Below are 27,314 nucleotides of genomic sequence, written 5' to 3'. Positions count from 1 at the left end.
TCTGTGCTTATGCCATCTATCAGGTCTGGCAGAAGCAGGGTATTAAATTAATGCCTAAATGGCAAAACTATCACAGTAGAGAGAAATGTAGAGAACATGACAGGAGTAGTTCTATAGCATCAGTGATGGAAACTGCCCAGCCTCAAAAGCTAAACTCCCAAATTCCGCATCCACAAAACACTTGGTTTTGATTACTCAAATGCCATCAAACTGAGAAAGAACAGACAGCATTACAGACTTGAGCTATAACCACCTCTACCTGCAAACCTAGCGACAGAAGGAAGGTACATCTTCCCCATGGAAGAACTCCAGCGTACTCTTGACTTGATAAAGCAAATCTAGACCTTTTTTATTTTTATTATTATTTTTTTTAAACAATTTGCCAAGACTGGAATGAGAGATAAATAGAAGGCACAACAATTTTGCTTTTTTTTTTTTTTTATACAAATACAAACTAAACATGAAAAAAAAAAAAACCTCCCTATTTCAATAAAAAAATTCCACAAGTTCAGGAAAAGTGTTTTGAGAGTCAAGTTCTAAACATTTAAAACCTATCCCACAATCCAAAAATTCTCCAAAGTGGTAAAACAGCAGTTAGAATTCTTTTCCGTGATCACGTATCAAAAAAAGAAAGACAAGATTCTATGGATACTCATTATTCCACTTTTTTTCTTTTCTCTTACAGCGCCACAAAGAGAAAGGTGAACGTCAATTTTCAGGGTGGCAACATCTCCAGATCAGATGATGTTCGTATGACCCTCAAGGGATAAACCAAAGTTTTATTTTCCTGCCCTTGAAATACTTGCCAAGTACTATGTTTTCCTATAGGCTCTTGAACGCATGCATGTGAAATATCATTCCACTGACTGAAATGCACCCAAATTCAGTAGAGAGGGGAGGGAAAAAAAAAAACAAACAATAAAAGAAAAGCAAAAACAAAAAGATGTTCTTCTAGGAAAGACCACTGGTACCAAAAAAATCCAGTCCGTAAGTTTGAGGTGAGCAAGGAAATTCAGTTCTTTTTTTAAAATCCACTTTTCCTAAAGCGTTGTTCCACAAAGCTGGAATCTGGGACAAGGACTAGAAAAAAAATAAATCAATCACAAAACCATAACACAAACAAAAAGGGGCCAAAATAGTATCAAACGTAGCAGTCTATAACAGGCTAGGGCCACATTCCAAGATACCCAAGGCTGAAATTCACAAATCTGCAGGTAAAAAGGGTTTGCACCACCGTGTCAACATCCACGATGCATTCACTGGCGTTGCCCGATCCCCCTTCCAGCTCCAAATCCTGGCTTCTGGGACATTCCTCCACGTGGAGGCCCTCGAATCCCACCTCCCAGCCCCCCGCGAGTGCCTCCAGGTCCACGTGGTCTGTTATCTCTGCGGTCACCCTCCCTGGCAGCTCTTGTTTTCTTCTCTTCCACATTCAAGCGCACCTCTCCCCTGAACATGATGGGCTGTAACAGAAGAGAAGATATTTTCATTAAGAATTCACTCTCCAAAAAAGTCAAGCAGATTTCTGTGACCTTCTCTCATCCTCTTTTTCCCGTCCAAGGAAAGAAAAGCATTCACAACTTATTAGAATGTAACTGTGGTCAAACTATATAACTCATCTTGTGTTTGGCTAGAAAAAGATGGAAAGCAGCTGGAGATGTATAGAAGTGACACTTCTGAAAATGTGATAGAAAAGACAATGCTGAGCATTCCAATACCTCTTACAAAAAGAACTTACCTATTAGCAGTAACTTCATCTCATTAATACACACCTATCCAGTCTGTCAGAGTCCCAAACAGCTTTATCCTATGGCTTGAAGAATGGCAGGCCCTCTCTAATGCATCGCTATGCAAGCCAGTGAAGTCTTTCACTTTGGTCTACTGTTTCAGGACACATTTTTGCCCAAAGCACTGGGTCTCCTTGCAAAGCAACATAATTTAGTGCTCCTCAAAGCAAGGCAGGAGGCACGTAAAATTGCTTTCAAAGGTTTAAATAGGTATTTTTAAAACAATCGAATTTCAGAAAAGCACATCCAATCATTATTACTTAAGCATTTACATGAGCCTGCATGAAAGATAGCCTAAATGAATAAGTTCTGAAAGCCTATTACACATTCCACATCTAAGAATTCAGCATCCACTTTGTTCTTTGGCTCCAGTTAGAACAAGCAATTGCCATCCACAGCAAGAAGGTTGGAACTAAATGATCTTTAAAGGTTCCCCCCAATCTAAGCCATTCTATGATAGGCTACCTTTCAATTTAAGGCCAGAAATAGAGGAATTATACTGTCATACAGTATTAAAGAAAGGATGCCACTACCTGCTGAAAAACCATGTTGTAAGGGAGCACGTGGAACAGTTAAGATGCATCCAGATTCACTGCCTACCACCATGCCATACACACTCACAGGATGCACATCTTCCATGAACAATCACTGCTGATAAACTATGCTGGTACTTTTCCTTTGTTACAAGGAACTCTTTCCAAGTATAGTTTCTCCCTCTCAACCTGTTTTGTCAACAATCGAGTAAGGAAAGATATTACTTGTCCACAGGATCAGACTCTACCTTTTTGTGTTGGAAGCACCTGGAAAACACTGCCTGTTATTAACAGAGCAACAAGCCTGACTGAAAGTTTATTTACCCTGTTGCTAAGGATCTTCTGAACTGGTTCAGGATCATCAAACACCACAAATCCAAAATTGGGGAGCTTTCCACCACTGTTGATGCGCAGTTCAACAACATTGCCATAGCCTGCAAGAGAAGAGCCAAGTTCTTGGGTCATACATTAGAATGTTCTGTTGATCACACCAATGGCTGCAACCACAAACCCTATGGAGTAGAACTACCAACTTACTTTGGAAAAAGTCTTTTAGTTCACTTTTATCCACATCATGGGGAAGGTTCCCAACGAAGAGCTGGTGACTGTCCGGGTACCTCACAATCCGTCTTGTTTCCACATCACCTTGTTCACCCTCACGAACTTGAACATAAGAGTGAAGTTTAAGAAAAGACAGTTCCCACAAGAAAAAATAGCACAGAACTACCAACTGTCTACCCATTTATACATAGGAAGGGAAGCACCCTACACCAAGAATTTTCTGACTGCATGCTATTTGTCATCTGACTGAAAGCAAATACAGAATAAAAACCTGGATACTTCAGAGAATGCAAGAAAAGCTTCAGAGTTATCCAGGTAAGTAGAAAAACCTCACTGTTAGTGAGACTCAACTTGATGAAACTCTCGTCTTAATGATTCCCCAAAATAAATCACCAAATCAAAGATCCAAAAAGTTTGACATCCTGTAGCTTTTCTTACTTGGCCTAGGACCCCTCTGTGGTGGGATGCTTGTTCGCTGCTCCCTCACTCTCTGATCCCTCTGAGGTCTCTGTGGTGGGGTCTGAGATTCAGGCTTCGCCTCAGGACGGGGCTGTATAAATTCAAAAGAGAATTATAATGCGAGAATAAAATGAAACAGTCACGCATTTAAGAGCTTGCTATCAAGTAATTTATCAGTTCTCTTGAAAATTGAGTCAAAAGCCTGAATTATATTCTTTTCATCTGTGACTAAACACGTTACACTGTGGCACTCAACATCAAGCTAAAATTTCCAGGTCATTCCATATACAACCGCATAAGAAGTGACCACCTGAAGTATGGCTATACTACTTTAACCACTACTTCCCCATCTCAGCTTCCTGCCAGCCAGTTTAGCAGTGAAACAGCTTTAGATGCTGAATTTCTACCTGTGAGACGGGTACTTTCACAACATGAGGTGGAATTCCCGATACTGGAACAGCTCCACTGGGAGGGAGGTTCTTACTGGTTACCGATGCCCAGGAAAATGTCTGAAGAAAAGAAGATTAAACTCAACTCCATATTCCTGATATTACCATGTCTGTTAGTTGTATCAAAGTTTTAAGTAATCCATGACATTACAGATTCAACCATTAGCAGTTCCCCCACAACCCCCTTCAAACCATTCCAATTCAGAAGACATGCATTACAATAACAGAATTCCACTTCTAACCTACATCTGACATCCAAGTAGAATTGAAATATGAGACAGCAACAGCCTAGCACCAAGTACCACAATACAGTTAATTAAAGCATTGCCTTATGCAGTACTCACTTGTCAACTTTTAATTCCTTTGACACTACAGACTAACAAAAAATAAATCACCAGCTAGGTCTCATCTCAACCATTCTGCATCTTGGATATAGTCTGTAAAGAACGTCAGAAGCTCTGTTTATAAACTAAGAATCTAAGAAATTGAGCCTCTCACTGTTACCACAGTTCCAACACCCCCAAAGTTGACAAAGCTTTCCTTTATATCGCAGTAATTTAGACAAGTAGTTACTACCTAGAAATTCAACCATTTACTGTGGTATAAAAGCCAATGAGAAAAAAGCAACTGGTGATGAAAAGAACAATATGGACTCAGGAAAGAACTGCAGAGCATTTAAACACTTATATCTAATTCCAGATACCTCCCTCACTGGAGGGCAGAATGAAACAAGCAGAGTGTCAAACTTCCTGGTGAAACACCAAAAGTCACACATGGTTATTACCCTGGAGTCCTCTTGCACTGCAGGAGCTGGATCAGCAGGAGCTGGAGAAGGACTCTTCTCCACAGTCTCTTCTGGAGCTGATTCCTCCAATACTGGCTCAGATTTTTCTTCCTGCGCCTCTGGCTCAGGTTCCTGTTCAGGTTCTGGCTCTGGCTCAGGCTCTGCCTCTGTGGTTGTCTCTTCCAGGTGTTCTTCAATGTCATTGCTATTAGCACAAGAAAAGCAAGCAGGGGTGGTATTTACTGCATTTGATTAGATATAAGGAATGCTACTTGTTCAATATAGAAACCAACCACATTTCATTAAAGAGGAAGAACAAAGGTAATCTAAATAAAACTACATTGTAAAAGCTCTCAAGCTTCACATTATTACACTACAGACCAAAGCATTACATCTGATAATCTGGAGTCTCTGCACTAAGCATAACAGCATTAAAGTTTCAGCTGTCTTTCAATTGTCAAAAGGGTAAAATCGTGTGTAGCAGCAAGTTCCTACAGCTTGTCCTGTAAGTAGCCAATATTACCATTAACAAAGGTATTACCTGACAGTCTGCTCATAATAAGCACCAGTATCATCAGGAACAGCCTCAGGTGTTTGTTGTCTTTCCTCAGGTTCCTCCCCTTCTTCCTCTGATTCTACAAGAAGTTAGAAACACCACACACAGCTTTAGTACTCAACTCCAACTCACCTCCCACCAACACACATTTGAAGTCTCTGCTGAGGAGCACAAGGAAGCACTACCAAAGCACGGCACTAAGCAGACATTTCCTTATAGTTATGCTTCCACTTGAGTTACTTGCTTTTGTCTGACATCAGATAACATTTTCTAAATACTTTAGGCAATGATTGTTTTCTGCAAATCTGATTGCTACTGCTCAAAAAAGATCTCACAGTCCTTTCAATAGAAAGAGAAGATATCAAAAATAACTACAGATAACATAGTGATAAAAGGATAAAACTACAGGCAAGGAAAGACTCAGAACACCATAAAGATGAATGCTGTAGAAAGAGACCTCCTGTAGTCTGGAAACAAAACACAAAACAGACCCAGGAACAAACACCAACAGAAACACATGGAGTCTGCTAGTGCTCACCTTCAGGAGGTTCAGTGTCAGAGTCACCAAAAACTTCATCTTGGTAGCGGAAGATATCATTGTGGACATAAAATTTGTTTGCAACAGAACCCTAGAAGAAAAAGGGGGGAAACTAATTACATCAAGTGCAATATCAAAAACCTCAAGTAACAAAACATGAACAGCTGAAGAAAGTCACCCTTTCCCCACAAATACAAAAGATCGATCCAAACTTGCCTCCTTTAAAAAAGTGCACTATGCAGATAACAAGATGCCTTGTGCTAGGAAGTCAAGCATGTGTGAAACAACAGGAAGATTAATGCTTTTTATTAATATTAATTAGCATTGGGCACAGCATTCTGTGATTCAAGGTTTTAATTCTTAGTCCTAGGCCAACCTGAAAAAATAATGTGAATTTGCAGTCGTCCCCTTTTTTCATTATCATTTTGTCCAAAACAGTGTATTTTGAAAGCCACCTCAATGCCATGTAAGCACTTTACCAAACAAGACAATCCTGCCTTCAAGGGGCAGAAAGCAGTTTATTCGTCCCTCTTTTTCCAACACAAGGACATGTAGCCAGGAAGGCAAACTAAGGACAGAACAAATTTAAAGCATACATAAGAAAAAAAAAAAAAAGTGTTGTAGATACCAAGAAGCCACAGGTCAGGGTATTTACATTTGTAATTATGATACCCAAGGCTAATTGATGAACACACAGAAGCAGAACAAACTCCCTAAGAATTTGCAGAGTACTCCTACAAAAAATGTGTGGTAAACTACTTTTCCAGTGCAACACTGGAGATTCCAACACCAAAACAGGCCTTGAATCTTGACATGATAGTATAAGCACTGCAGTAATGTTATCACTCAGTATAGCATACCTCAGGTGCAAGTACAAATGTCTGCATGAACCTGCGCACGGGCTGCATGTTATTGGAGAGCTCTCCCATCACCTGCACTACAACACCATCATTGAGAGTAGCATGGGCATCCACATGACGGATCTTTGTGTGGCAGTCCTTGAAGTTTAATGACAGCACCTTCTTATGGATATCCTATAAAGGACAGAGTACAGGTTATACTGTAAGAGTCATTTCTGCTAAATTAGCAGCTTCCAAGGAAAGAAGGAAAAAAACACTTATATTCCCAAACTTAAACAAGAAAGTTTAACACTAAGCATTAAGTTCACTCTGCAAGCTATTTTACACTAAGAACTTCAACAAAAGGAAGTATATTTTGATTAACTATTGCTGTGTAAAATTAGGTAGTTGTTTCTTCCCTTTCAGAGAATGCCCTGGGTTGGAAGGAACCTGAATCTCCAACCCCCTTGCCACAAGCAGGGCCACAAACCTCCACATTTAATACTAGACGAGGCTGCCTAGGGTCCCGTTCAACCTGGCCTTGAACACCTCCAGGAACAGGGCATCCACGGCCCCTCTGAGCAGCTGTTCCAGCACCTTACCACACTAGTAACACACTAGTCAGGGAAGTAAAGAACTTCCCCTGACATGCAACCTAAATATTCCCTCCTTCAACTCATAACCATTTCCCCTTGTCCTGCTGTTATCTACCCTTTCAAAGAGTTGACTCCCCTCCCATTTACAGGCTTCCTTTAGGTGCTAAAAGGTTGCAATGAGGTCACCCTGCTGCCTTCTTTTCTCCAGGCTGAACAAGCCCAATTCCCTCAGCCTGTCCTCATAGGGGAGGTGCTCCAGCCCTTTGATCACCTTTGCACCCTTCTCTGGAGGCTCTCTAACAACTGTCTTTCTTGTATTGGGGTCTGTGCATCTGTACACAGTACTCCAGATGGGGCCTCACAAGAGTAGAGAGAGACAATCTGTCTCTGTCCCTGTTGGACCCCCCCTCTTCTAATGGAGCCCAGGGCACCATTTGCTTTCCAAGCTGCACGAGCACACTGCTGGCTCCTGATAAGTTTTTCATCCACCAAGAGCTGCAGGCCCCTCCCTGCAGGGCTAGTCACAAGGACTGCTCCCTTCCAGTCTGAATAAAGGCCTAGGATCCAGCTGACCCAAGTGCAAAACCTTGCACTTTGCTGGACTGAACCTCATTAGATTCACTCGGGCCCACCTTTCAAATCTGCTGAGGTCACTCTGAATGGCATCCCTTCCTTCCACTATGTTTCTCTAGAGTAAGCCACTTGACAAAGTGGATGAATCACAGCTGGATATGTGTCCCAACCACAAAGGAGAAGAGAAAGTAGTAAATGACAGTAAGTTTTTACTAATACTTACAGACTGCCCATAGACTGCATCAGCAGGTTTTCCATTGGAATCCAAGCCACCATGGACATAGGAAGAGTTTTTCCCATAAAACCTGTAGGAAATAAAGTTTTCCTGTGTAAGCTGCAGTATTCAGATATGTCAGGTACCCAAGCAATAACAGCCAAGAGTGAAGTCTTCTCCCATAGATGGTGCAAGCCTGTTCTCCTTATCCTGCTATAAAGAAGCATTACCCTGGACACACGGGACACTGGAGGCTTTCCTCAAGCTCTGGCTTAAAGTTTGAGGCAAGAAGCAGTATCTGTCATCACTAATTAAAGCAGTGCATGTTAAGTTACCCATTTTATAACTAGGGTTTTATAACTGAAGCCAAGTATCAGGGAACTACATTCTGATAGCAGGTAAAAATCTGGAACTCAAGTTCACAGTATGCCCTAAACATTCCTCTTAGCCAGATTAGTCTGTCCACTTAAGTGGAAAAAAGGTCTGAAAAGTCTTTCTTAATAGTTGAGATTAGAAGGAAGGCTTCAAAAAAACTGCGTGAATACCACCTCAAAGCACAATGAAATTAAATATCTTCAGAAATGAATCTAAGACACAGAAATAAGTTTATTTACTGATTTTTTAACATACAGCTTAAGCAAATCACACAAAAAAACTGGTCATGAAGTGAAGCAAGAGCTTTACCTGTGCAAATAGTCAGGTGCCTGGTTCAGCAGAGTGTAGTACTGCCTCACAAACTCCCGCCCGACCAGCAGGGGACTTGGCTTCTCCATCACCATTTCTTTGGTCAACTGAAAACTAAAGAAAAGCTCTATCAAACAGTAGTATTTTTGTGTTGCTGTTCTCATGCAGACAGCATAAGCCACATAATCACAGTAGAAAGCACACACCAAAACCTATTAGCAGTTTTACACAGTAAGCAGTTTAACCAATGTATTTTCAGAGTCATCAATCTTTGGTGCTGAAGAGAGGGAGAAGACTGCTGGGGAACAAACCAGCGGTGGGAGAGGCTGCACAGGCAAGGGACATTACCTCATAGGATGACTAAATGTTGGAATGCTACGTGCCCTCAGCAAAATGCAGGTAGCAAACAAGCATGGTTCTCCAAGAGGATTTGCTAAGTATCTAAGTCATTTACAGTTGATCCAAGTTCTACTTACCTCACTTGACTTCACAATCAGAATTAAAAGTCATATGTTTCAAAGTAAAGCCTGTGCTACTGTATTAAGGGCATTTATAAAAGGTCAGAAGAAGTCCAATCTATTTTGGTCAGCAGTGCAGCACTTGCTGCTGGGGAGCAGAAAGCACCGAGAGAATAGAGGATTGTATCAAAGTTACTGCACTACAAACAAACTCATGCTGCTCTTCCCTTATTTCTCCTGAACTCGAGTCCACTACCACTTAAATCCAGAAGATCAGATGTACAAGTACCATTCCCAGGCCGAGGAACAAATTGATCTAGGTACCTCCTATCTCATTTCAGTAGGCCTAAACCATAAGAAAGAAATCCTTGCAGGAAGGTTGCACAGTATGCATCTCTATGTTTTCTTCTGTTCAAGTACTCATACAAACCATTTAAACTGCTTTAAAGAATAAAAGAGCATCACGGTATTCCTAACACAGCTTCCTAATATAAGCAGAATTAGGTTTTCTGCTTTGTGTCCTGTTACTTGATACCAAGAAATAGCAGAATAGGTGCTGAGCTGACAGTTTTGCTGCTGATGTCTCACAGGCTACGCAGCAGTCAGTTTCCCTGAACCCACCCTGGCTTTGTAGTGCTCACAGTAATGAGTTTGCAATGGTACCCACGATGAGTCAAGCAGATGCTATCAAAAGGACATTAAAATCTAGATGTAAAAATTGAGAGAACTCTCTCTCTGTTACTGACCTGTGGAATCTTTTCCCTACAGAACACTTCCCATACAAATGGAACATACCTCAGGTGTGTGCTGAAAATCAACACTAATACATTACTGACTTGAGCCTCCTAGCAAAAAAAAAAGTCAATGATGAATCCTAAATTTGTGTTCATCTGCTTTTATTTAATACTACAACTGTAAGTAGCCTCAAGAAGAAGAAATAAGAAGTCAAGCTAAGCTAATACAGACCAATCCTAAGAGTCTGCAGAGCACATGCCTTGGCAGTTATGCTGGAACAAGCTCTTGTCACTGCACAAGGCAGCATCCTTTACCCTGGGTAAACAGTTGCCCATAGGTTTTATCTGTTCCTCCCTGGGCTTCATTCAAACTGCCTTTCCTCTATTTCCTCTTGTTCCAGTTCATTCCAGTGTCTTGTAAGATGCTTTCACTGTATTTGTTGTACCTCAGACAAGAAGTCCCTAAAACGCTAAGAACAAATGACAAATTACAGCTTCAGCAGGGCTAGGACCTACCAGACAAGTCTATTCCATTGACAGCTCAAATGCAAATCATGTATAGGTCTGCAAAGGAGTCAACCACACTGCAGGATGCATCAGAAATGTGGAATGGATGCTTCAAACACCAAAGACAACATGACAGAGACCCAGACCATGGGATTTCATATAAAGCTGAATCCAGTTGAGTCTGGCACCCTTCTTCCATACCAAACCATAGCCTAACACCAAACATACTGTAAACAAAAGGCAAGACAACATTGAGGCAGAACATATGAAAAACTGAGGATGCAGTTCCAAACAGCAAGCAACGGTCAACATGAATTGCCTATGCAGTGATAAGGTACACCTCCTGAGATAGGAACTGGTACTTAGTTTAAGGTTTAAAGGAAAGATATTAGAATGCTATTACTAAGCCAACAACATTTGGTAGAGTTCTGCATTCATTGACATGTACTGCTCTGCTTTTAACACAAAAAGACTAGAGTTATTCACACCATCTTTTCACTTTAAGTCTAAAAGAACAGAAATACAAAGACAACTCATTCTACCTTTGAAACCTATCTTCCAAATTCAAATACAAGGGAGAAATACCTGACAGGCTCCAGAAGACATACACATACTCCTACTCTTTCAATAGGAAGCATTAACAGTAAGGAAATACCACCTACAGTACAGTATGCAGAGCAGGAAAGACCAAGTGTTACCCGGAACTGAAGAAGGCTTTTCAATACACTAAGAAGCTTTCCATGGTTTCATATATTCATGAGCTGACCATGAAGGAAGCAATATGCCACAGCTGGGTCTGCTCTGCAAGAGTTGCTCAGATTCTGCAGATCACTTTCATTTTAGGAAGTTCTCAGTATCTGTGGTTTTAAAGAAACCTTTCAATTGTAAGCACAGTATATTACATACACAGATGTCCAAGACTGAGTATGGACTGCAGTAACTAAACCCTCATATCTATGAAACTGATTACCTTCAAACATACATTAAATGTGAACCCTACTAAATATCAGATGTTACCCAACAGGGAAAGGATAAGCTGTGAGCACCATAGCTCATTTCCTCATGCAGCCATTTCCTGCAAAGCACTTCTGAAACAGCAAGCAGCAGAAGGACCCTGAAGGAGTGGAAGCAAGTGGCAGACAGCACCTTCACACTTACACTGTTGGTTTGGCTGGCAATACAAAAGCTAATTTCTTTACAGAAGTTTAAAACCTTGCCCCTGTGCCATTGGAAAGAACAGTCCTACAGCATCCCCTCAGATCACAGAGCACAACAGCCCCACATAATGAACTTTCATAAGCTTGTTTGCTCCTCTTTTCTGGTTGAAGGTGAGGGTATGGGCCCCCTCCAGAAACCAAGCTCATTCTCACTGATGTCCAGAAGACTTCCTACCCAGCTCTGTTAAGTAATACATCAGGTTCCTGAGAATTACTTTCCCATTTCTTCTAGAACGAATGTCCAAAGCTTCCCCTCCTCACTTGATGTGGAACTGTTACCTGCAGCACTCAGATCTGAACAGCTCACCTGTATGAACCCACCAGCACTCCCATCTCCAGTGCTATTCTGACTTACTCCAGCACTGCACTGAAGGCATACAGAAGGCAATGGCTTGTGATTACATCTCATATTTGTAAGACAGAAACGCATAAAAAGGATCTCCCTACTGAAAGGGAAGAAAAAGGCACAAGAAGCCCTCTCAGAACTGACTCTTACCACACAAGAACAGCAGAGTGCCCAGTTCTCATAAAGATCCAGAAAGAAATGGGAAAAGCCTTTGTATGATCTATCAGAGGACAGCAATCTGTTTCACTCCTGCTGCACCTGCTGCTATTCTGCCAGCAGCCATCTGTTCCCGATCTCCAGCCAGCACAACCTGAATGATACAAGCCAAGCATCTCCAGATATTATTTGCACCCTACTACTCTAAACGATTTTTACTGCTCCTCTATTCCTTGACCTGCAGATAATGGCACACAAAGTGACAGGACCAAATGTCTGGGCTATCGCTGCATTATTCCTGATAGAAGCTGATCCATCTTTTGTTAATTGAGATGAAAGGTGTTAACAGGAAAAGCTGAAAATGTAATGATTTCAAGTCCATTCAGAAACACGCGTTCATATTACTCCACACATGTAAAGTAAAGCAGGGAATAACTCAAATTATAGCAAATGTGTCAGAACAATTGTGATGCCACTCCTTAAGCCAGGAGACTTAGGGGATGACAAATACCTCCTTTACAGTGGTTATCACCTGGCTGGTGGAAAATTCCACCATCTGTTACAGTGCTCCTACTTGGCAGAAAATCAATGCTAGGCACTGAATTTCTGAAGTACAGTTATGTAAAGTAGAACCATTTATGCAAATGGTGTATTAAATTTAGATTTCGGTCCACAGAACCAATTAGCATCCGTGAAATTAATAGGGTCAAAGAACAGCTACTTAGTTGTTAGAGTATAGTGATTTGGTGAGAAAAGTGGGAAAAAAAATAAATATATCAACTGACCATTGGCTGTCTGCATTTAGAAAACTCAAGTCAAGTCTCCATCTCATACCTATTAGAGTGCCCATGTATTACAGGCATCTCTAGTACACACTACAGTGCTCAGGTTCTCAGGACAACCGCAGACTGCAGGACCCACTCGATCAACATAGATTAGAGTAACAGACCTCACTGAAATAGATCTCGCAGGCTAAAATAAAACAAATTTCATTTCCTAAAGCACACTGGGATTGTAATTATCTTCTGTCAATAAAAACGACTGTGCTAACAAAGACAAGTACAATTTTTAACTTGGAGCCCATTCCAAACGGGCCACAGTTTGCTTTCCATATCATCCTGGCGTTTTTATTCTCTGCTTTATATATCTGTAATAATAACTTCTATTCCAACAGAAGCAGCACTCTATCAAAAAGCCCACTAAATTACTACTGTGAGCAGAATTTTACACAGCAGACACAGGGAAGAACCCTACAGCAGTCCCACATTCTCTTTTGGCTGTAGATGTGCTACATAAGAATATCAAACGAGTCTCTCAACAAACTGGTGCATTTTACAGAGCACCAAAACTCTCCAACTCCCCCCCCCATGCTTTTAATTACAGGTTTAAGTGATTAAGATACTATCTGAGCTGTTACACTGCATTCAACACTGTCATCAGCATCTCCTAAGTAGAATTCATATCCTTCATTCCTTCAATTTTACCTTACATAGAAAAGTAATACAATGTAACTGATGTGCTCCCACTTAGATCAGTAATGTCAAACTCCTCATGCAATTCTACTCCCTTTTTTCCATATCAATTAATTCCTTCACATAAAAAGAGTTAAACACCCAGAGGAGCTCACGTGGAAGAGAGGTGCCTGCATGAAACCATATAACAGTACAAAGCTGGAAAATGGCACTTATGGTGGACTTTAAAAGGTTTCATCAACAGTTAATACGGTTGTGTTATTAAGTATCATTTTGAACCTCTTAAAGGGCTTATGTGAATGTATTCAAAGTCATAATCTATCTATATAGAGTAACCAGCATTAGCAACAGGTATGATTGTACTGGCTGTTTTCTCTTGTCTAGAGCAGCAAATAATGATGAAAGTGCCCCAATGTGCTTCCAGCGGGCATGATCTACAATAGAAGTTAATCAACAAAGGGAAAGAACTCCAGTTAATTCCCCCTCTCCACCATTTCACATGACCACTGCTTGCTACTGCTGCTGATGAAGCAAAAAGAAAAGCCAGTACCTGTGTGAACTGAGATACAAAACATCAGAGTGAACAAAAAAACACAAACAAGCTAAACTTGCATCGCTAGGCAAATTGCAGAGGATGTCTCATCCAGGGATATAGATCATTGCACCAGCTTTCTCTCAAGTAGGAAGAGTAATGTAAACCTTCCCAAGGAAATGCATATTTAAAAACAAGATATCAGATACACTGAGATGTGAGATGCCCTTCTTATTTTAAAACAGCCTTAACTATTTGAGGGAGAGAAGGAAGAAAGAATTACCTGCTGTTGACCACAGGGCCAAACTATTAATAAAGCAGCTCAAATAAGTAGGCCACAGAAGTTTCAAAACTCACCTCCTTTAGAAGATGTTACATAGAACTGAGAAGTATGGCATCACAAGGAGCAATACACAGCAACCTAGCCTGCATTTCATATAGAGGCCATTGCATACCTGCCCACAACTACTCCTATTTTTTACATATGGACAGAATCAGAGCAGAAGTGTTCTATCACCGAGGCAAGACGCTCTGCAGGCCAGCACTAAGAGCTCAGTGATGGGATAACTAGTTTAAAGAATAATGAAATATTTAAAGAACAAACATGGTGAAGTTATTAGCTTCAAGCCTTAGTAATCCCAAACACTAATAAAGTCCATGGGAAGTACTGACCAGGAAACTCAAGAGGCAGGTACTCCTTAGAGAGAAAAGCAGCGTGTGGTACAACATATATCTCAGAGATGAGCCTTCAGTAATAGCCTTCAAGGTGAATATCTGGATCCTTAAGCCAAACAGCCACTCCTCCATTCATTATAAAGAATGGTGCCTTCTGTACAACAGCCATACTACCTACAAAGAGGGAGTACCTTCATGGGGTATCTGAGGCATTAAAGAGCTGAAATGTAAAAATCAGTCTGGAACCAGAATGTGCCATCCTCATGCAGCCATCTTTCTCTGTGCTTCATTAACATACTGCAGGAAGGCAGAGCAATATCTGAACCACTTCCTAAGATCTTTGATACATACCAACAAAGGACACCACAGAAAAGCTACATGTTGTACCATCTGTAAGACAAATATTACCAAAAAACCTACAAATCAAAGCTTAACTGTTTTCTATTCAGACTATCCAAACTATCAGGATAAGGAAGTATCCAGTGTTAACTGTAAATAAAATGTTTCTATTATAAAGCTAGAAAAAAAACCTACTCAGAATTACATTCAACACCACCTATGCTAGTACTGAAAAGCCCCTGCTCACTGGGGCAGATGGGAAGCCTCACCCAGGGGCAATGCACATCCCCTTGAACACTCTGAGAATACAAATAAACCATGGATCGCTGCAGAAGAGCTGTCATTCTAGTAGTCAGCCTGTGTTTTTGCTAACAAACCCAAGTGTGAGCCACAAGTACATGGATGTGATGGAGTCTGACAGCTTCCAGTCAACATTCAGCATTTCTCACAGCGTTCAGCTCTGCCAAGCAAGAAAGGGACAAACTTGTGATTTTCAATGCTATTAGTCAGAATCTGAATGAACAGTGACACTTCCAGAGGAATGCAGCTTCAAGAACATTAAGATCAAAAGCACAGAAACAGAATATAAAGACTACCCAAAGCATAATTACTGAAGCTGGTTGAGAGCAGCATCTATACCTGTGCACTAAGGGATAGCGAACCAGAACAGTAAGGTAGATGCTCTCTTTGTAGGCAGGAGCATCAAGGCCCACTTACGGCACAAAGATGGACAGCACATTAGGTTTCATTTATGTACCACTGGGGAAAAGCAGTCCAACTTAGAAGACAGCCAGCCAAGTTATTTCTTATGTTACCAAGAGATAAGAATGCTGACTTTCACTGGCATATTATTTACTTTTGTTTCAATAATGAGCACTACAGATTTATGATAGGGGAACATGAAATGTTTGCATCTCTCAGCAAGTTACCAGTTACAAGTTAGAAGCTGTGCAAAACTCCTTACAGAAAGGAGACACAAAACAGGTAAGGGAGAAGCTCCAGGAAGTACACAATTTAAGTTCCTAATATCTAACACTTACTGACTTAAAGAAATACCATGCACCAAACTATACATCTGAACCCCTGATCTTTCTAGAGGCACAAAAAGCAAGAGAGGTCTGAACTCATAGCTACTATTCTGAATTCCTCCTGAGGGAGGACTTAGCCAGTTTCTACCTGAGACAGGTATGACTATACAGGTCTGTAAATAGCCACTGTGTTTAGAGCACCCCAGGCTAGTCTGGAGTCCCCCCAGCACCATCACAACAATCTCCACACACACTAATCCTTTTGGAGTCCTTTGTGTGTATCTGGAAGTGCAGTTTTACTACTGAGAAGCTGTAACCAGGGATGCAATGTTAGGCAAACAGCTCCAATACAAGCGGCACATGCCTCGTTCCATCTCCTCTTCATACTAGAATGCTTCTTGGGCTGCTTATACCCTGCTTTACTTTGATGAAGAAAACTGGAATTGTCCTGATATCAAAATAAAACAAGCTAAGGAAAGCTGCTGTACAGAAACTTGAGGCACGAAACTAAGATAATCTGCCTTGAGCACAACTAGTCCACTTCAGATGATCACAGGTTGCTACACTGCATTAAACAGTAGAGCAAACAGCCCTTGTGATCTGACAGAAATCACAAATTAATTCCTCTTGAAACTCTGAGTTCTCTCAAAGCCCTGAAAATTCACAGAAATCTGCCTACACTTTTAATCCAAATAAATAAATAAATCAGATCCTCCCAAAGAGGCTATTCACCTCAACCAGGGCGAAGGACTTTCATATCTAAGTGGACACATCCCAATTTCATTTACTCTATGAAAAGAAGAATTGTTTTTCCACATGCTTTAGCCGTGACAATTTAATCCACAAGAGACAGAGATAACCTCAATTGTTTATCAGTTATCTCCTTAATGAAAAGCTGGTCAACTTTGAGCCCATACTGCTCCCTAAACTTCTCCTCTATATAGTGACTTAAACACTATGATTTTGCCATTAGAACAGGTTTTGTTCTGACATCCAAGAGCTGCTCCAACAACCCAATGAAGCTGGCAGCAGGTCCAGTCCTCTTCTCTTAGTTCTGCCATTTTTTCCTATTTGGCTCCACTGCAGCTTCCCAAAGTAAAAAGGAGAAGCTATTCCGAGCAGTCAGATGAAGCAGATTAGAACACCTAGCTACACAGATAGCACTGCAAAATTCAAGCTTGCTCCCATCTGGAATCGAGTCACAAGAATTAAGGTTTAACAAAATGCTTTCTGCGTGCCAAGCAACAGATTCCTCTCAAGAGTCAACTACTGCACTGCTGTCCATTTTGCTGCAGAAGACTGTTCGTCCTCAGACACATCTATCAGCCAACCCAGATTTATCCATCCTGGATACTTTGTTAAGACGCTCATCATCCAAACAAAATCAGCACAACAAACAACCATAAGTTGATGTAGAAACAAGAGGAGGCAACACAGATAGAAGTGGAAAATGGCCACCAATGCTTTGAAATTTCGTATTTCACATTTGCCTCAATAAGGAATGTAGAAATCTGCAAAGAGCTCCACAACTGACAGCTCACCATCTCCGAGCTCTCAAAGCAAGTACTCCACCAGCTATGCCTCTGGAAGAGATCCAGTCTTAATATAGCAGAACTAGGACTCCACACCAGGAGAATATTCATCGCCTGCAAAGTTTTAGGCGTTCTTACAGTAGGTGAAGATGAAGGGCTTTGTTTGCTGGATTTCTGCTGTTGTTGAGGGCAGCATTCTGCTAGTTTTAATTACTCGGAGAAGCAGCTTAAGATCATCAGGCCTATCGGTTCCCACAGGACTTTAATTGCTGGTTGCTTCACATCAATTCTGGATATTTTATACAGGCATCCATAAGAAAGGATCCACTCTTCCAGGCAAAACTATCACTTCCCTGCCCCCCTTTGGCTTACTTCAAATACAGCAGACTACAGTGAACAACAAGCACCACCCAAAGCCCTGCTCTACTTTGATTTCCTCTTTGATTTTTTTTCCCCTCGTCACATTGCTTGGATGGACAAAAAAAGGCTCAGGTTTAATATTAAACCACAACAATTCAAGTTTTGTTTTCCAGCAGGCCATTTCTGTTAATCTCATCAATGCTTTATCAGAAGTTACCAACAGAACCACCAATATGTACATGCGGTAACACCATTTATGCTCCCTTTACTGCATTTCCATTAAAGCATGCTCCTCAGTTAGCACCGTTTCCAAGGAGAAAAAGGAAACTACTGGTTTTCTATGATCATATTCATTGCTCATCATATAATCACTGATTATGATCTATAATCAATGTATGACTCCATGACTCTGAACCAGCCTTCAGACATTCCCTCAGCCATTACAGAAGGTGAACGATAACCCCATCAAAAACATTAACATAGTTTGGCTCTTTCTGAACTAACTGTTACTCTAAAGTGTAAACTGTGATACCAAACTCAGACTTTAATACATTCTCAAAAGGCTATAGATAAATACTCAGAAATCAGGACTAAAGCAAAGAGCTTCCAGCCAGATCTTCCCCTTCACTTTAACTGTACTCTCTAGTTTCAACTAAACAGATTCACACTCAAAATACATTACAAAAGAAAGATAGCCTTCTATATCCAACTACTCAAGAAATACAAGCCATTGCTCACAGCCAGATCTGATGTATACAAGATCCCTTTTAAAAGATGATTACCTACAGATTTTTATCACCAAGATCCTCTGTGACTTCTGAAGTACAAGACCTACATCACATAAACACTAACCTTCTATTTTGTTATGAGGCCTACTAAGCCATTTTTTTATCTCAAAAAGGGATTTTATACTTCTCTAAGCATATAGGCTGAATATAGTGAATGAAGACTTCAGTGAATATATTGACTCAAACACCTCTGAAAGAAGTGAGCCCAGTTCACAGGATGCACACATGCTTATAGCAGCACCATAGAAATACCATGGATCTTCTAGCAAAATGATTAGGCTTCCTCTTCAGAGAAAGGGAAGTTTATATTAAAAAGTGAAAACCCGGCCAAAAGGAAGAGTTCAGAACCCAACTAAAGTGCAGAGTTTGTCTGTCAGCTTCTGCACTCCATCCTCTTTTTGATGCCTGTCCATAGAGCTTTGCTGGCTGAAAACAACTCAACACATAACATTCAATTCCGAGCACCTGAAAGCGTGAGCTTCCAGAGCTCAACAGCATCATCCACATCTCTTAAAGCTGTCACTTCATCCTGGAGAGCACAGGCTGGACAAAAATAGCATGCCCTGGAAACATGGCGGCTTGCTGCAAATGCTGCTTTCAGCCAATCGTGGAGGAAAAAAAAAAACCACCCAAGTCATTGTTTTTGCAATGAATGCTCACTACGTGCGCGAAAGCCTTAACAAAAGAAGCCATCAGGTATCTCCGTTAAAATCAGTAACTCGTAAGGTCGCCCAGATCAGGAGCAAAGCGCACGTGGATGATACCCAAACCTTTCCGCCCTTGTCCCCCCCGCTCTACCAGGCACATTTCGGGCCTTGTAAGAGGCTGAGCAGCCTTCTCAAAAACGCTGCTTTAAATCCTGGCTCGATCCGGGCCCAGCCAAGGTCATGCGGGCAGCGAAGGTGCGCCGCGCTCCTCCATCCCCGCGGTGCCATCGCCGGGCACGGCCCCGACAACACGCGTGTGGCACCGCGCTGCTCGCGGCCCAGAGGGAGCGCTGAGCCCGTACAGCCCCGAACCGTGCGCTGGGTTACCTCACAGCGCCCTTCCCTCCTCCCAAAAACCAAACCAACCAAACAATAAAAAGCATGGGATGAAAAAAAAAGAGAAGAAAAAAAAAAAGAAAGAAATCAAAAAAGAAAGAAAGCCAGGCCAGCAGGCAGCGCGCAGAGCCGAGAACAAAGCTCGCAGCCCCGCATCCCGATGCGCATAATGCCGGCCCGCTCCCCACCCCCCTTCTCGGCCCCAACGGCCGGTAACCACTCCCGAACGGCGCCCAGCAGCCCCGCGCCCCCCTCAGCAGGCCGTGATGGCGCCGTGTGCCCGTTAGCCCCGCACGGAGCAGCCCCCCCCCACCCACAAAGCTGCGCCGGGGCCGGACGGGCCTCACCGCGGAACGAGGGCCGGGAACCAGCGGGGGCCGCAGCGCCATCCCCGTTCCCATCCCCCCCTCCAGGCCACGGCCTACCCCGGGGGACAGGGGGGCAGCGTTAGGGGGGGGAAGAGGAGGGAAAGGGGCTCGCCCCGGTGCACGGCGCCCTCAGCCGCACCCACGAGGCCGCGGCCGGCTCCCTCCCGCCCGCCCCGGGTACTGCTCCTCACCTGCGGGCGGAGCGGGACGGGAGCGGGAGGCGTCGCTTGACCACAGGCCTGCCCGGCGGACGAGAAGCACCTCACGCAACGGCGTGCTCTGCCGCCGGCTAGATATATCCGGCGCGCAGCCTAGCCCGGCGGGAGGCTGCTCCACCAATCAGAGAGCGCCGCTCTCCCTCACTCGGACGTCGATTGGTCCAGAGAGAGGAAAGGAGGCAGGCCGGTAAATGAATGGCAGCTCACTCTATCAACCACGCGGCCTGGCTCCGCGGAGCAGGGAGATTGAGCGACACCGATTCGCACCAATAGGAGACGAAGCTCTCAGTGCTGAGGCGGGGCGAAACCTAATGGATTTTCCTTGTAGCCAATAGGGCGACGCTGACCGCGCGACCAGGCGCGAAAGGCGGGGCAGGCGTGACGCGGTAGTGTGGTTGAGGCGCACAGCAGCGCCCTTGAGAAGGTGCTGGTAAACCCCGTTATAGAGAGGGGCGGAACCCACATGCGGCACGGGGCGCGGCGACCAATGGGAGAGCGCGGCGGGCTATGACGGACAGGCAGGCCTCAGCATCCTTAAAGGGACCGTCAGCCCGCACGAGGGGCTGTATTGGGTGCCCCGTACCACCCCCTGCTGGAGGAGAGCGCACGGCGGTGCTGGGACCATCACTAAGAGCAGGCCGCGAGCTCTCCACTGGGCCTCGCTAGGCCTCCCCTTCATATCCTTCTCCCCCCCACCGCCGCTATTTATAGGCAGAGCTGCAGCACAATCTGCCAGCGCATAAATCACAGCGCGGCTGCTCAACGTGAGACCGATGACCCGCAGCAACAGCTCAAATAACCACCGCTGCTGGGACCACGGCGGCACTGGAAGGAAAGGGAGCTCAGGTTGTGATAAAGCAGCACGAAAGGCAGGTCCTGTGCACGTCAAAATGAATGTCTGCATGGAAAAGGCACGCACATCCCTTCCTGCTCCCAGCAGGGCTCAGTGTATGGGGAAAATGCTTTGGGGCTCTCATTTGGCACCAGCCTTGCTCCCACCTTGAGTGAGCAGAGCAAGGGCCTTCAGCCGAAATTCTGCTTTGCTGTGACCCAGAGAGCTGCCATTCAGCCTCAACGACTGCAACGCACAGCTCAGGAGAACGAGAAGAGAAACATAACCAAGGGGCGGTCCTCAGAACAAAAGCAACCGTCCTAAAACGTACATCGCCCCTAAAAGGCCATTAAAAGCTCTGCTCAGCCTTAAGACCACATCGAAGAGCCCCCCACCCCCCGTCAAACACCCGCAGCAAACGGCTCATCCCACTGCGAGCCGAAGGCGAGAGCTCCGAAGCTCCCGTTGCCGGCACGGGCTGCGAGTACCCGGCAGAGCCTCCCCGGGCTCCGGGGGCGCTGTGCGGAGCTGAGCTCAGCGCCCGCCCCTTCCTCCGAGCCGGGAGCTGCGCCATGCCGGTGGGTGCGGGCCGGGCCGGGCCGGGCGGGCGGCGTGGGGAGGTGGGCAGCGATGGGCTGGGAGCTGCGGCCAGCGGGGCCTGGGCAGCGCAGGGTCCCTCCGCTCACCTTGAGCTTGTCAAAACATCGAGGAAATGCCAGTTCCGCTTGGAAATGGTAATAGATGGTGATGCTGAGCGCCGTGGTTCTGCTCAGTTCCGCACTGATCCGTGCTGTGATGATAGTGGGGGGCGAAGGGCGGTTTGGAGTAGAAAGATGGAGGGGTTGAGGGGAGGAAACAGAGAACAGCCTTGGTTTTCTTTTTTAAGGATATCAGGTGAAGGAGATTAGGGCCTGTCCGGTACGGAAGGCTGAGCGCAGTGGGCAGTGTTAGTGCCACGCACGTGTGCACCGCCAGTACAGCAGGTAGTGCTGGGGAGCGGCCCTCAAACTTATTTTGTGATGTTCTTATGAGTTTGGGGCTCAGAGGCACAGCAATAGGATGGGCACTGCAGTGCAAAGCAGCAGGCTTGCTCCTCCTGGGCTGTGCGTACAATGGGTCCAGAAGAACCCCCAGAGAGCTATGCTGGCCCTGGAGGCGTCCTGGTTGGAGCAGGCAGTCTCCAGAGGACCCTCCAGATTGTGGAGGGTGGTGGTGAATGCTGCTGAACCCTCATCTGTCTTCTTACAGAAACACGAGTTCTTTGTGGACATGACCTGCGAAGGCTGCTCCAATGCAGTCACCCGTGTCCTGCATAGACTGGGAGGTGAGTCGAGCTACAGGGTGTATTATGACTCTGGGGCCAGACATCGCTGCTCCACGGTCCTCTGTTTTGAGTAGGAAGCAATGGGGGTAACAGCTGGAAGTGTCTGAGTGGAAACCTCTGCACCTCATCGCTCTGCTTTGAGCTGTTGGTAGCTGATTGCTAGCAGGGCTGGCGTAACCCTTGGAGAAAAAACATGGGAAGGATGATGTGCTGGGGATGCAGGAGGCTTCAGGCATCAGGTGGCTTTGTGCACCACCACGGCCTCATTTTGAACCTGCCAGGAGCTGCACCCCCATGCTCAGGATGGCTGGGAAGAAGAAGAGAAGGTGGATCTCCTGCCAGGCCACTGGTAGCTGTGCTGCTTCTCTGGATGTGTCATCAGCATGCAAATGCGGAACAGTCATGGTGAAGAGCTGCTGAGCAGAGGGTTTGGTGGTTGCTTGCACAGCCTGTTTTTTGTTCAACCTGGACAATTATAACTTGTGTCTCCTCTGTGCTGAGACCAGCATGAAAGCAGGATCTGACCTGCACTCAACAGTTATGAGGACTTTTGATCCTGCCTACCCATCCTCACCAAGTGGGAACAGCTCTCAGTCACCAAGCTGAAGGCCATGAGAATTCTTCAGGACCCCGTTGCCAGGCTGTGCTGATTCCAGTTCCTCTGTGTGGTTTTCAGCACCTCTGTCCTCCCATCACTCTTTGACATGCTGGCCAAATTCAGACCCATAGGATGGAGCAGTAGAGCTGCTAAAGCTATTACCTCCCTACATTATATGGTTGGGTAGAAGCTTCATTGAGTTCTTCTCTCTGGCTTTAGAGCGGCTGACCTTTCTTTACCAGTGGGATATCCACATGGAAGGTGTCTTGAGTTTCCTCCTGCTTACAGCTGGTACTGCCACTGATAAAACCTGCCCTGACCCCATCTTAACCTCTACACCATCTCCTTCATTAGTACTCATCCATGCTGAGGTTTTCAGCACAGAGTGAGCTGGCTGGAGATTATAGTGGTTGGTTTAAACTCTGCTTATTCTCATTAATGCTTGTGATTGTGTTAGTCTAATAAAGCCCCCGTAAATAAAGCTATGGTGCCTAATGTACATCTATAGGCAATCTGGATTCCTTTGCACCAATGCTGGTGGGATCCCACTCTGGTTGTGCTGGCTTGTCACAGAACAGAAGTTTGCTGACAAGAGGCATGTGCGATTCACTAGGTGACATTGTGAGAGCACAAATGCATGAAAGTGAGCTTTTCCCTGCTTTTATACCATTTAATTGCTTTCTAACTAAGCATTTTTCCTTTCCTTCCAGGTGTCCAGTTTGATATTGACCTGCCCAACAAGAAAGTGTACATTGAATCAGAGCACAATGTTGACACCTTACTGGAAACCCTAAAGAAGACTGGAAAGAGTGCATCCTACCTGGGGGAGAAGTCTGTGCAGTAGCCTGCTGTGAGGAGGCTAGGTATATATTAGGTGTATGAAACACTGAAGAGATCTGAGCTTGTTCCAGCTCTCTCAGTAAACCAGACTGTTTCCTGTAAAGCACAAAGGAGGAGAGACTCGTAGGTCCAGCTTCAGCAATCCGCTCATATCAGAGCAGCACCACTTCTGCATGGGACTCCTTAGCTGCTCTGCAAAGCCCATAGGAACCCAACTATAGCTGTAGTATATGCAGCCAAAAGAGAACTATGGCATCTGATCATTTGAGAAGTTTTGGCTGATACTTGTATGGTCTAATTGCATGGAGAGGTAGAACACAGCCTCTGTGCAATTAACAGGTGAACCTGGAGTTTGCCAGAGCATATCATGAATGAAAATAAACCCCAAAGACATTGGTGAAATGTCCAGGGAGAGTGACCAAAAATGCTAGGGACAGTGATGAGACAGATGGACACCTGTGAGTAGGTGCTGCAGGGGGTTGTTTGTTAGCAAAGGAACCTCCAGCTTCTGATCCTGTTGATACTGCAGTTACATCCTCCAAGGGTAGAAAGGAGCAGCACCCTACTGCTCTTACAGGCATGAAATGCTGGTTTCCAGATTGGCTCCCAGCAATTTCAGCCACTGGCCAATTGGACGTCTGTCTCAAAGACAATCTGACTGTTGCAGCCTGTGGATTTTCCTAAAGCCCCACAATGCAGACATGCACCCTCCTTACTGTGAAAGGTTTTTGTGGACAGGACTTAATTTCAATGGAAGAGGACAAAGTGAGAGGAGAGGGTTGCCTACTCGCTGTATGTGCTGTTCATTAGTGTCCGTGGTTATTATGCAGCATCTCCTAAAAGCTCAGCTCTGTACTGGAGCTTTTTAATACAATGGCATTGTTTTTAAATAGCCTATTTTGTTTTAAAATGGCCTATTTTGTTTTAAAATGGTCTAGCTTGATCTTCACAAATATCCAGCACAGCTGCACCGAAATCAGTTCATGCTGATTTAATTCCCCATCAGTAAGTTAAAGTGGAGGTTTAAACCAGCAGGAATTAAAATGATATAAGAAAAAGTTGAACTGATAGTAATATAGTCGACTGATTTAACAGCTGAAAAAATCTGCCATGTGCATCATGTGAGCACGCTTACAGTATTTGTAAGAAGCTTTGTTTAAATCCTAACTCTAATCAAGTAACATTGCTATCTAAAAGAGACAGAGGGAAGCACGCTCTGAGTTGATTGGTGCTTCAAATAGTTTCCAGCTCACAGTTCTGACTGCAGGAGCCCTTATCAGTTCACAGGGGAACCTATGAACTACGTCTCAAGTGTGTACTAAGATTAACTATTACTCTTTCCTTTGACTTGTGGCCAGCAGAGGGCATCTTTGCACAACTCTATCTCCTCTGTGCCTCTGCTTTTTTTCCCCTCCCACTTATTTGCTTGTTTATTTGTTTATTGCAGGAACTCAAAACCTGACCAGCAAAAAAGATGGCTTAAGCTGTTTGCATATCTCCCACCTTGCTCTGCCATTTGACCTTTGCTACCCTGCCAGATGTTGGAGAGGGCTGGCAGGAGGAGACAGCTTCATTTGGGCTTTAAAAGTGGACAAATCTAGAGAAGGAGGTTCTATGCTGTTTCCAGACCCACAGTAAATCAAGGTGCTGCTTCTATCTTTCAGCACGTGTCTGTGTGTCTTGTGCGTCTTTATGTGGTTTTTCTGTACAAGTGGCTTTAAAGGATGGGAAACTACCGGAAACTACCCATTGCATGCAAGGCAGGTCTGAGGAAGTTGCACCTATCTTTAGAAGCTGACTGCACCCTCTGCCTGAGGGACATGCCTCAGGAAAACTCATCTGAAGGTCACTTAGATTCAGGGAGTCTGTGGCAGATGTTTGCTTCCGTTATAGAGCACACTAACTTTCCATTCAGAATGCGTAAGGTGGAATGATACAAAGATGGTAACAAAGATATTCAAAAGGTTATTTATGAGGAAAAACTCACCAATATGGATGGCTTCACTGGGAAATGCTGAGGCAGTCTCCACCAAAGAGCAGTCTCCAAGAGATGCTGCCTTAGTGGTGGTCAGCCCTTAAATGAGGTCTAGAGGAGGTGGAGTCAAGCTCCAGCCCTTCCGGGAGCACAGCTAAATGACTCTCACCTGTGCTCCCACAGCTGACCCAACACTTGCCTCAGCTGATTACTCAGAGGTTCAGGCTGTGATTACCAATTTCCCATACAGGAATTATATGTTTTTGAGAAGCATTTGAATGTGGAAAGAAGGAGGCTTACCAGGTAGTGCTGGAGCTGACAGGCCAACCACATTGTAGGCAGGAGCAGGCACACAGACTCAGCACTAGTGCAGTGCTTATCAGGTCAATACATTACCATAGGGATGTGAGAAATCATTCTGGATCCTGGGCCCAGCTCAGCGCACCTGGATCAATCCCTTCAACTTCTTGCCTCCTTCTATGCCTATTTACCAAGCAGGTTAACAGCACCACAAAGCCCTGATGCTGGGCAAGATCCCCAGGTGTGACCAGCGTGTTAGGAGAATGCCCATGCTGATGAGAAGTGCAGAAGGGATGGAGGAAGCAGGGGGATGTAGGACTCTCTATTAGGGGCTACACTGTTGCTTGGCCCAGCTTCCATCCATTTAGTTCAGGTCTCTCAGCTCTCTGAATGGATTGTCCGCTGTTATTTCACTCAGAAGATGTCTTCCATGTCTACCAGTTATGTGTGGCTTGATCTGCAGACAGGAAAACCAGCAGAAGTTGGAAGGAAGTGGTTACTTTATATTTAGGAGATATTTCACACTTCTACACTGAGGTTACATTTGACACTGTTGCAACTTGATCTTTTCCTGGAGTGCTTCAGTACCTCAAAGTCCTTGACCATTGATGCAAAGCACAACTAACTGCTGCAGATGTGCTTCCAGGGGCTGCAGACACTTCAAGGAGCACACTGCAGACCCTTTGTATTTCTTTTTAATACAAGAGAAGCTCAATGATAAAAGTAACATCATTGCATCATTTTCTTGCATTTTCTGAGCTGGTATTTTTGCCAGTATTAGCTAGTTATTGCTTTCAGCTTCCTCCCAGACACAGCCAGCCCATTACTGGCAGCAGCATGCTCAGCAGCTCTGCTCTGATGGCCGTGTGCAGGGACAGGGTGCATGCCATTAGTTTGGTGCAGAGCTGAGTGGCACACAGACACTGCTGTGCCTGAAGCCAGCCGTCCTTGTTGTGCACACAGGGGAGTAACTCCCAGTGTGGCTTTCTGGAAACCAGGCTCCTTGTCCTTGATGTCTGGGCTGCAGCTTACGCTGTTCATACTCCCCTGGCTTATCTTCCCCGCTGCTGAAGTGGCTATTTTGCTTGAAGCCTGCTTA

At 44.4% G+C, this 27,314-nt stretch overlaps 2 protein-coding genes across 4 annotated transcripts; one reads left to right on the top strand and one right to left on the bottom strand.

The window, feature by feature from the left end:
• Positions 1-323: 323 nt before the first annotated feature.
• On the bottom strand, positions 324-20,433 carry G3BP1 (G3BP stress granule assembly factor 1). 2 transcript variants are annotated; one of them, XM_072348447.1, is made up of 12 exons: positions 20,320-20,433; positions 8,574-8,687; positions 7,899-7,980; positions 6,528-6,701; positions 5,668-5,758; positions 5,115-5,208; positions 4,574-4,778; positions 3,748-3,849; positions 3,320-3,431; positions 2,858-2,983; positions 2,645-2,775; positions 324-1,463 (listed from the first exon to the last, which is right to left on the bottom strand). In XM_072348447.1, the coding sequence occupies exons 2-12, from the start codon at positions 8,666-8,668 to the stop codon at positions 1,257-1,259; spliced, it is 1,419 nt and encodes a 472-aa protein (XP_072204548.1). In that variant the 5' UTR covers positions 8,669-8,687; positions 20,320-20,433; the 3' UTR covers positions 324-1,256. The 2 variants fall into 2 exon arrangements, with proteins under 2 accessions (XP_072204548.1, XP_072204549.1); XM_072348448.1 differs by having other exon boundaries at positions 2,645-2,754.
• A 1,158-nt stretch (positions 20,434-21,591) lies between these two features.
• ATOX1 (antioxidant 1 copper chaperone) lies at positions 21,592-25,603 on the top strand. 2 transcript variants are annotated; one of them, XM_072348445.1, is made up of 4 exons: positions 21,592-21,756; positions 22,427-22,502; positions 23,811-23,963; positions 25,388-25,603. In XM_072348445.1, exons 1-3 carry the CDS (start codon positions 21,751-21,753, stop codon positions 23,942-23,944), a joined length of 216 nt encoding a protein of 71 aa, XP_072204546.1. In that variant the 5' UTR covers positions 21,592-21,750; the 3' UTR covers positions 23,945-23,963; positions 25,388-25,603. The 2 variants fall into 2 exon arrangements, with proteins under 2 accessions (XP_072204546.1, XP_072204547.1); XM_072348446.1 differs by lacking the exon at positions 21,592-21,756 and adding an exon at positions 21,780-21,912.
• The last annotated feature ends 1,711 nt before the right edge of the window (positions 25,604-27,314 follow it).

The sequence above is a fragment of the Excalfactoria chinensis genome, chromosome 13 (genome assembly GCF_039878825.1).
Source record: "Excalfactoria chinensis isolate bCotChi1 chromosome 13, bCotChi1.hap2, whole genome shotgun sequence".
Lineage (NCBI taxonomy): Eukaryota > Metazoa > Chordata > Aves > Galliformes > Phasianidae > Excalfactoria > Excalfactoria chinensis.
Note: the sequence above shows the minus strand (reverse complement) of the source record. Positions and strands in the feature narration are given on the sequence as shown.